Source organism: Mustelus asterias, chromosome 7, assembly GCF_964213995.1.
Source record: "Mustelus asterias chromosome 7, sMusAst1.hap1.1, whole genome shotgun sequence".
In the NCBI taxonomy this organism is placed as follows: Eukaryota; Metazoa; Chordata; class Chondrichthyes; order Carcharhiniformes; family Triakidae; genus Mustelus; species Mustelus asterias.
The window spans coordinates 43,373,740-43,384,677 of NC_135807.1; the positions used below are offsets into that span (position 1 = coordinate 43,373,740).

At 40.6% G+C, this 10,938-nt stretch overlaps 1 protein-coding gene across 3 annotated transcripts in view; it reads right to left on the reverse strand.

Annotated features, from left to right (window-relative positions):
- rnf41l (ring finger protein 41, like) overlaps positions 1-6,758 on the reverse strand; it is a 31,149-nt gene extending 24,391 nt beyond the window's left edge. The window contains exons 1-2 of one of the 3 annotated variants that reach the window (XM_078215976.1): positions 6,654-6,758; positions 1,055-1,280 (exon numbers count right to left, since the gene is read on the reverse strand). In XM_078215976.1, the coding sequence (XP_078072102.1) occupies positions 1,055-1,260 (206 nt within the window). In that variant the 5' untranslated portion in view covers positions 1,261-1,280; positions 6,654-6,758. The remainder of the gene's footprint in view (positions 1-1,054; positions 1,281-6,653) is intronic. The other 2 variants (XM_078215975.1, XM_078215977.1) reach the window with 2 other exon arrangements.
- Positions 6,759-10,938: the final 4,180 nt, after the last annotated feature.

Genomic DNA, 10,938 nt, shown 5'->3' on the forward strand with positions numbered 1-10,938 from the left:
TTCACCCGTGACTATCGATGATTCAAATATCTCTGTTTGGGGACCCGCAATTTCCTCCCTAGCCTCCCACAATGTCCTGGGATACACTTCATCAGGTCCCGGGGATTTATCTACCTTGATGTGCTTTAAGACTACCAGCACCTCTTTCTCTGTAATATGTACACTCCTCAAGACATCACTATTTATTTCCCCAAGTTCCCTAACATCCATGCTTTTCTCAACAGTAAATATTGATGAGAAATATTCATTTAGGATCTCACCCATCTCTTGTGGATCTGCACACAGATGACCTTGTTGATCCTTAAGAGACCCTACTCTCTCCCTAGTTACTCTTTTGTCCTTTATGTATTTGTAGAAGCTCTTTGGATTCTCCTTCGCTTTATCTGCCAAATGGTTGCTAAGGGAAGTGGAAATGCAGATAGCAGAAGAGCTTGCTATGATATTCCAATTTTCTTTGGATATGGGGTAAGTGCCAAAGGACTGAAAAGCAGCAAATATATTACCTTTGTTCAAGAAGCGGTGCAAAGACATTCCTAGTAACTATAGGCCATTCGATTTAACAGCTTTAAGGGCTTAAAACAATAATCAAGGAAAAGAATCAACACGCATTTATGAATAGTTTGAGTTAATTAAGTAGAGTCAGCAAGGATTTGAAAAAGGCAGAAGGTGTTTGAGTAATCCAATTTAATTTTCTGTTAAAGTAACAGAGGAAATTGATAAAGGGAATGCAATGGATGTTTATATATATTTGAAGAAAACGTATGTTGAAGTACCAAATTAAAGGCTGATTCAGAAAACAGTGGCTCATGAAAATATGAGGATCAGTATCAGCCTGGATAAAAATTTATTATTTTATAAGACATTAGGCCACAGGCATTCTTCCCCCTATTAGTATGTTCAGTTGGTAGGAAAGTCTCTCAGCATATCCAATTGGAAAAAAATTGCATATGAGCCCAGAAAAGAATTGACTCTTAAGTGTGACTGAGAAAAGTGTGCAACAGGAAATATGCATGCACACCCTTTGTTTTAAATATTACATAGATGTCTAGATTACCTAAATAGTGGTCGAAGCATGGAAACATCCAGGGCCTGACGATCTTCAGGACAATTATGGTTTTGCACGAGCCACCCATGGATACACGATGTGCAGAAGGCATGTTCACATGGAGCCTGTAAAGGATTCTCCAACACATCTCGGCAGATGCAACATAGCAATCCTTCATTTACGTAGCCTACAAATCGCTCAATATCATATCCCATTCCCTTACTGTACTCTGCACCTGGGAAAAAATAAATAGGAAAGAGATTAACAAAATATTAAAGTTTAAAAATATCAGTATGGATAGGCAACAACACCTCCTCCATGATCATCCTCAACACCGATGCCCCACAAGGCTGTGTCCTCAGCCCCTTTACTATACTCCTCATACACCGATGACTGTGTGGCCAAATTGCCCTCCAACTCGATTTTCAAGTTTGCCGATGACTCCACCATTGTGAGTTGGATCTCAAACAATGACAAGACACAGTAAAGAGATAGAGAATCTGGTGAATTGGTGCAACGACAATAATCTCTCCCTCAATGTCAACAAAACAAAGGAGATAGTCATCGACTTCAGGAAGTGTAGTGGAGGACATACCCCTGTCTACATCAACAGGGACGAAGTAAAAATGGTCGAGAGCTTCAAGATCTTAGGTGTCCAGATCACCAACAACCTATCCTGGTCCTCCCATACCAACACTACGGTTAAGAAAGCCCACCAATGCCTCTACTTTCTCAGAAGACGAAGGAAATTTGGTATGTCCACAACAACTCTCACCAACTTTTACAGATGCACTATAGAAAGCATTCTTTCTGATTGTATCACAGCTTGGTATGGCTCCTGCTCTATCCAAGACTGCAAGAAACGACAAAGCGTCGTGAACAAAGCCCAGTCCATCACTCAAACTAGCTTCCCACTCATTGACTCTGTCGATGCTTCCCGCTGCCTTGGAAAAGCAGCCAGCATAATTAAGGACACCACACACCCCGGACATTCTCTCTTCGACCTTCTTCCGTCGCGAAAAAGATACAAAAGTCTGAGGACATGTACCAACCAACTCAAGAACAGCTTCTTCCCTGCTGCCATCAGACTTTTGAATGACCTACCTTACATTAAGTTGATCTTTCTCTGCACCCTAGCTACGACTGTAACACTACATTCTGCACTCTCTCCTTTCCTTATCCATGAACAGTATGCTTTGTCTGTATAGTGCATAAGAAACAATACATGTGACAATAATAAATCAAATCGAAAAAGATGCCAGAGTGCTAGAACTCAGATAAGGCTGAACAAGTTCATTTATTTGTTGATCTCCAATGAGCAAGGAAAATATTTTTTATATATTTTACAAGAACCAATTAAATACACACAATTCACAGTCTCTGGGGAGATCACTTAACACTATCTTTCCAAATCGTTTCACTTGCAATATTCATTACTCAATTATTTCTGCAAATCATCATTGTTGTTTTACCAATGACTCACACAATGAACAACATGAAAGATGTATCAACATAAACAAATCTTGCTTCTAATATATAATCTGATACAAATGTAAAACTATCTTAAAAATGGGAGAGCCAGTCATTGACCTGAAATTCACAAGCAATTGCAATTGTCCTCAGATTGACTCCAACAATCTACGAGTAGAATTTGGCTTTGACTACTTTGAGTAGTGTCCTTAAAGGCAACTTTAGTTTTGCAACTAAACACCACAATTCCACTCTGGACTACATGCAAGCAATAAGATGGGAGAACAGGTAGTACTGATAAAAAAATCCATTGCTAACATGAAAAATAAAGCAGTAGAATGTTAATTCCAGTAAATGTTGTAGGCTAACTTTCAAATTAAAACTGCTTTTGTGAAACATTGACTATCATGTTATCAGTTAGATTTCAATTCATGATTTAAAGTACTTTTTTAAATAGGTTTCTATGCAGTCGCAATGACGGTATCTGTGTTAGTGAGTAGTTATTCGAAGTATAATACAACTATATTTAATAGGTATCTAAGTACCTATTAAAAAGTGACCATACAAGTGCAATGTAACCAAACTCAATAGGTACCTTTATGTTGGATTATAAAATAAAGTATAAAAACACTATATTTAATCAGTGTACAGGTATATGATTACATAAATGCAAGTATTATTAATAATTAGTACCTGTGTTGAGTGATCATATAAAGTATAACAACTTATCATTTATATTTGTGAATTATATAAAATACTTACATTTGAAAGGTACCTATGTATTAACTATATAATTGAAAACATAATTATATTTAACAAGTACCTTATTAGTAAGTGATTATAGTTATATTGTACTTTATATCTAGTTGGCACATGTTTTAATGAGTGATTATATAATTGAAGTATAATATGGTGATCCATTTAACAAAATGAATAAGTAGGCCCTTTAGGCCATGAAAAATAACAGTCTAAATGGGATAAAGGCACAAAAGGGCCCAGGGCTACAGATTCACTGGTCATTAAAAGTAGCAAGACAGGTCAACAAAGCCATTAAAGCAATGGGAATCCCATCTAGGATAATAAAATTCAAACACAAAAGTTCAGTTAAACATGCATAAAATCTTAATTATACCATAATTAGAGTAGTACATACAGTTCCAATTACAAAAAGTGCAAAAGAAAATGCAAAAAAAATCAGAACTGTAAGCATACAATTATCATGGGTGAATTCACAGGCTGGGCCACTTTTCTCTCAAAAGGATTACAGAGGTAATCTAATGGAAGTCTTCAAAATTTTATAAGAAGTCTCACAACACCGGGTTAAAGTCCAACAGATGTATTTGGTAGCACAAGCTTGCGCTTGTGCTTATTTGGCTTGTGCTACTGTGTTTACCCCAGTCCAACGCCAGGATCTCCACATCATGGTTACCTTCAAAATTTTGAACAGAGTCAACAGCATGGATGAAGCGAAGATGTTATCAATTGTGCTCGAGTTCAAATATAAACGCGATGAAAATAGCATACATTTAGAAGGTGGCATCATCAGAACAGATACAACAGATGGAAAGACTTTAATTGTCCGAACTTGTCGCATTAACCTTGCCATTCAAATCATTTCTGCCTTCCATTCTATCGCAGACGTTTTATTTGTTCTTTTCTCCTCTCTCTCCCCTTTTCCCCAAATCTTGCTTATCTGCCTTAACCAGCAACTTTCTCGACTCCTCCACTGTTGTTAAATTATCAGACTGCTTATCCAACATCCATATTGCAGGAGCAGAACTGTCATCCAAATATTGGGAAAACTGAAGCTATTGCTTTTAGTACTCACTCCGTACTTCATTCCGTACTGACTCCATCTCTCTCCCATGCAATAGTCTGAGATAAGCCAGTCAGTTTGCATCCTTGGTATCACATACAGAGGTGGAGATACCGGTGTTGGACTGGGGTAAGCACAGTAAGAAATCTCACAACACCAGGTTAAAGTCCAACAGATTTATTTGGTATCACATACAGACCCCAAGATGAGCTTCCAACCTCATACTCATACCATCATTAAGGCTGCCTATTCCACCTTCACAACATTGCCCGACTTCATCATTGTTTCAGTTCACTGTTGTTGAAACCCTTGTTCTTTTATTTGTTACTTCTGGACTTGACCATTTTAACACAGTCCTGGCTGGCCTCCCACAATCTACCCTCCTAAACCTTGAGGTCATCCAAAACTCAGTTGCCTCCATCTTGATTCAAACCAAGTCCTGTTCCCCTAATATCAATGTGCTCACTGACCTACATTGGCTCCAAGTCAAAATCTTGATTTTAAAATTCTCATCCCTGTGTTCAAACCCCTCCATGGTCTGCTTCCTTCCTATCTCTGTAACGTCCTCCAGTCCCATAATCCTCCAAGACATTTTTTTCTTTATTCTTTCATGGGATATGGTTGCTACTGGCAAGACCAAAATTTGCTGCCAATCCCTAATTGCCCTTGAACTGAGTGGCTTGCTAGGCCATTGCAGAGGACAGTGAAGAGTTAACCATATTGGAGGTAAGTTTTTTACTCAGAGAGTGGTTGGGGTGTGGAATGGACTGCCTGCAGGGATAGTGGAGTCAGAAACTTTAGGAACATTTAAGAAGCTATTGGATAGGCACATGGAGTACTTCGGGATGATAGGGAGGAAAGAGCTTGATCTGGATTTCAAACAAAGCTCGGCACAACATCGTGGGCCGAAGGGCCTGTTCTGTGCTGTACTGTTCTATGTTCTATGAGTCACAGGTAAAGATGGCAGATTTAGTTCCCTAAAGGACATTAGTAAACCAGATTAGTTTATATCAATAACAATCATAGTCACCATTACCAAAACTAGCTTTATTATTCCAGATTTATGGGATTTGAATGTGTCCTCAGAACGTTAGCCTGGTCGCTAACGTACAGTACAGAAGGAGGCCATTTGGCCCATCGAGTCTGTACAGACCACAATCCCACTCAGGCCCTATTCCCACAACCCCATACATTTACCCTGCTAATCCCCCTGACACTAGGGTTAATTTAGCATGGTCAATCAACCTAACTCGCACATCTTTTGACTGTGGGAAGAAACCGGAGCATCCGGAGGGAACCCACGCATACACGGGGAGAAAGTGCAAACTCTGCACAGACAGTGACCCGAGGCCAGGATTGAACCTGGGTTCCTGGTGGTGAGGTAGCAGTGCTAACCACTGTGCACCATGCCACCCCACACCTTCCTCACATCCTACCGTTCATTGTGTTTTCCCTTGCCTCATTAGTTCTGCCAGTCAGTTAGTCACTAATAAATGCATAAAGGAATTCGTGAAAAATTTCTTTACTCAGAATGGTCATAAAGTGGAACTCGGCAGCATACGGGAGTGGGGCTGAGGCAGATGTTTCCATTAGTAGGAAAGACTAAGATCCGAGGGCACAGCCTCAGAGTAAAAGGACGACCCTTTTAGCACCGCAAAGTGGAGGAATTTCTTTAGCTAGAGGGTGGTGAATCTGCAAAATTCACTGCCACAGAAGGCTGTGGAGGCCAGGTCATTGAGTATATTTAAGACACAGTAAGAAGTCCCACAACAACCAGGTTAAAGTCCAACAGGTTTATTTGGTAGCACGAGCTTTCGGAGCGCTGCCCCTTCATCAGGTGAGTCACCTGATGAAGGGACTGCGTTCCAAAAGCTCGTGCTACCAAATGAACCTGTTGGACTTTAACTTGGTATTGTGAGACGTCTTACTGTGCCTATACTTCAGTCCAAAGACAGCATCTCCACATCATGGCTTATATTTATGACAGGCAGAGATAGATCGGTTCTTGATTGATAAGGGGACCAAAGGATACGGGGGAGGGGGGGGGTTGCGGGGGAGGAAAGGCAGGAGAATGGGGTTGAGAAATTTATCGGCCATGATCGAATGGTGGAGCAGACTCGATGGGCCGAATGGCCTAATCATAATCTTATGGATGACAAAATGGGAATTTAGGGTGGAGCAGAAAGGAAGAGGAGGATTCTGATGGTGAAGCTACAGCTTGTGTGGAGCATAAACACCGATCTAAAACCTCCTGGGATCCAACAGCCTGTTGCTGCGCTATAAACCCTTTGTCAAGCGACAGTTTATTTTTAAAATCGGTACCTGTGCATTAGTGCATCGTACAACATCAAGTTTAACCGTTAACAATCGGTACCTCTCCTGCTCCGCTCGCGCTGTTCCCGCAGTTCGCGTCGCTCAGCAACCGCTGCCGTAAAATGTCTGCTGCACTTTACGCCTCTCGTTGCCAATGGTAACCCGAGGCTTGGGGCCAAAGTGGCTCAGTAATTGGTGTATCAGAGTGAGTGCTCAGTGTTTGTAAAACGGTGATTGCGCTGCTATACAATGAGGAACAGAGAAGGTAATTCCTGCCACTTATCATTTTCACTCCTTTTTGTCGTCGGGACATTTTTATTTAAATTAACTCTTCATGGGCCTGCGAGAGATTGAAGATGGTGCAACTGACTGGCCCCCAAGAGACTTGGTGAAAGTCAAAAGCTGCACTCCTGTCACTTAGATTCCCAACACACTAACCTTAATGCATGGAAATATCACACCAGGGGTGGCACAGTGGTTCACACTGCCGCCTCACAGTGCCAGGGACCCAGGTTAAATTTTTGGCTTGGGTCACCGTCTGTGTGGAGTCTGCATTTTCTCCCCGTGTCTGCGTGGGTTTCCTCCGGGCGCCCCGGTTTCCTCCCACAGTCCGAAAGACTATTGGCCGTGCTAAATTCTCCCTGTGAACAGGCGCCAGAATGTGGCGACTAGGGGATTTTCATAATAACTTCTTTGTAGTGTTAATGTAAGCCGACTTGTGACGCTAATAAATAAAAAAGACTTGCCCGTTATCTTGTAACAGACTGGAATATTTTAAACACATTAAACAAAAACACTCCTCTTGACAGGCATATACAGAGTTATAATAATAATGTACCTAATCCAATGAATCAGACATCAACCACCACTTTCTCCCTCTGTCACCATCAAGGTTAACTTCCTACTTTACACTCCTATCCCATGGGATTTTCTGTTAGCCAGAGTAAGATCGAAATGGAACAACAAAAGACTACTTGCATCTTTAAAAATAAAGAATATCCCAGTGTCCAAAGACTTGGTTGAATAGATTGAATTTGAAGTAGATTTTTTTAAAGGAAACAGATGAAGAGCTTCAGGGGTGAAATTCCATAAAGTAGGACCCGAGTATATCTCAACAAAGTCACCTCTGTTATGTACTAAAATTGATACATGGTAGCGGCACTAAGCACTGTATTAATATATTCGTGTATTCATCAGAAGTGACATCACAGGTCATGAACATGGAAAACTGTAGAGTGGAGAAGCAGCTGTATAGTGAACATCACCCTGTAAATAAAGCCCCATTGTTTTTAACCCTCCATGCTTCCGAGTGTCAATTCTGCAATATACAATGTAAAAACTGGCTATGAGGACTTAAACTGTGTTTGCTAGCCACCTGAGGAGGAAACTTTCAGGAAAAGCTGGGAAAAGCAGCCTTAGAAGAGAAGTTCTTTGTATGTGCTCTGGACATAACGAGCAAGGTGGATATGAGTAATGTTCCTCTGCAGAGCAATTAAAGAGCTGGGTGTGTTTAAAAAGAGGGTTGTTGCCTTGTTTAAAATTTTAAAAAAGGTAGCTGCTGGAAATGTGCTGCAAAGTATGCATATGGGGAACCTCCATTGGTAAGAAAATGACAGGAGTTTCGGGCTTCGTGGGATCCTTTGATCAAAATGTGGAGCGATAGAGCTCCTATACTGAGTGTTTTGACTATTTTGCACAGACAAACAAAATAGCAAAAGATATTAGGGTGCCGATGTTCCTGAGCATAATGGGGAAAAAAATGTTTAATCTCTTGAGATGTTTAGTGCAACCAGAGAAGCTAAGCACTAAAACATGAACAAATCGTAGATATTTAGCAAACACATTTTTCGCTGAAGCCGTTGGATTTGCAGACTTCAGATTCCACAAAAGAAATAAAGAAATGGGGGGCGATCAATTGTGCAATTAGTTGGCTGTGCTAAAAATACTTGCAGAATATTGGTGATGTGCTGAATGACACAATTCGGGACAGGTTTGTCTGTGGTCTGCAAAGTGAAGCAATATAGAAACATTTGCTAACCATGACTTTACTCTGAAAAAAGCCATGGGAATTCTTGTTTCGATGGAACTGGCTACAAAAGAAGCTCAGTAACTGAGTTTGTGCACTGAAGTACACAAAATGTTGGCTAAATCGACACTTAAGAGTTTTGAAACTCATATATGTTACCAATGTGTGAAGCCAGGGCATTCAGCTGAGGAATACTGATATAAAGATATAGTATGCAGAAACTGTAGGAAAAAAAGACACATAGAGCATGCCTGCTGGAAGAAAAAGCAAGCTATGAGTAACAATAATACAGTAAGAGTTTTAACAACTCCAGGTTAAAGTCCAACAGGTTTATTTGGTAGCAAATGCCATTTGCTACCAAATAAACCTGTTGGACTTTAACCTGGTGTTGTTAAAACTCTTACTGTGTTTACCCCAGTCCAACGCTGGCATCTCCACATCATAACAATAATACGCCAGAGCAAACCAAAACAGGTCACAGGAACCTCTGACAATCATGACACATAAAAAATGCTTGTTCTGGTACCAAAGATTGCTGTTTCTACTGCATTGTTTCAAAGAGCAATGGATCAGATCCTGAGTAGACTGCGTGGAGTCCAGTGCTATCTGGCTGAAATCCTAGTCACTGGAAGAGAAAAAGTGGACATCTTCAGAATTTGGATGCCACCATTCAGAGATTGGAAGACTTATGGACGGAATCCGCTAGGAAGTGTGAGTTCTTTCAGTCCTCCATTGAGTATTTGGGACATGCGATTGGTGCCATGGGCCTTCACAAATCTCCTTTGAAGGTCAAGGTTTTCACAAAGGCATCTGTACCTCAGAATATTAACCAGTTGAGTTTGTTCCTAGAATTGTTGTCTTACTACAGAAGATTTGTTTCAAATTTCGCAACTATTTTAAAACCTTTGCATTACACCTTGTGCCAGAACAAGAAGTGGAAGTGTCAGAACAATGCAATAATGCTTTCATGCAAGCCAAAAAAATGTCTTTCAAATCTGAAGTTCTTATGCATTTTGATCCTACCCTACCCCTATAGTTAGCCTGTGACGCATCCCCTTTTGGTGTTGGAGCGATGATATTCCACGTCGTGCCATCAGGTGAAGAAAGACCCATTGCTTTTGCAACTCAAACCTTGAGGAAGGTTGAAAGTAATGACACACAAATTGAAAGGGAAGCATTAGGGATTAATTTTGGAGTAAAGAAATTCTATCAATTCCTGTATGGAAGAAAGTTCAGTAAGAAGTTTAACAACACCAGGTTAAAGTCCAACAGGTTTATTTGGTAGCAAAAGCCACACAGGCTTTCGGAGCTCTAAGCCCCTTCTTCAGGTGAGTGGGAATTCTGTTCACAAACAGAGCTTATAAAGACACAGACTCAATTTACATGAATAATGGTTGGAATGCGAATACTTACAACTAATCAAGTCTTTAAGAAACAAAACAATGTGAGTGGAGAGAGCATCAAGACAGGCTAAAAAGATGTGTATTGTCTCCAGACAATACTGGCTGTCTTGTCTGGAGACAATACACATCTTTTTAGCCTGTCTTGATGCTCTCTCCACTCACATTGTTTTGTTTCTTAAAGACTTGATTAGTTGTAAGTATTCGCATTCCAACCATTATTCATGTAAATTGAGTCTGTGTCTTTATAAGCTCTGTTTGTGAACAGAATTCCCACTCACCTGAAGAAGGGGCTTAGAGCTCCGAAAGCTTGTGTGGCTTTTTCTACCAAATAAACCTGTTGGACTTTAACCTGGTGTTGTTAAACTTCTTACTGTGTTTACCCCAGTCCAACGCCGGCATCTCCACATCATGGAAAAAAGTTAACACTGATGACGATCCATCATCCATTAACTGACATTTTTGGACCATGCACAGGAATTCTGTCACTGGCAGCAAGTAGAATGCAGAGATGGGCATTGCTATTGTCTGGACATATTTATACCATCAAGTATCAACAATCAAGTCTACACTGTAATGTGGAGGAACTGTCAAGATTACCACTGCCAAGTAGTTTGTCAGCTAGTAGTTCATCAAACTACTCAGGTCACTGTCTGTGTGGAGTTTGCACTTTCTCCCTGTGTCTGTGTGGGTTTCCTCCGGGTGCTCCGGTTTCCTCCCGGATTCTGATTGAGAAGATGAGTGTTAGACAGGATACACAACAAGTGACAATGGACCTCAATTTGTCTCCTAAGAATTTGGAAGTTTCTTGAACGAGAATGATATTAAACATATTAGGTCAGGCGGCATGGTGATACAGTGGTTAGCA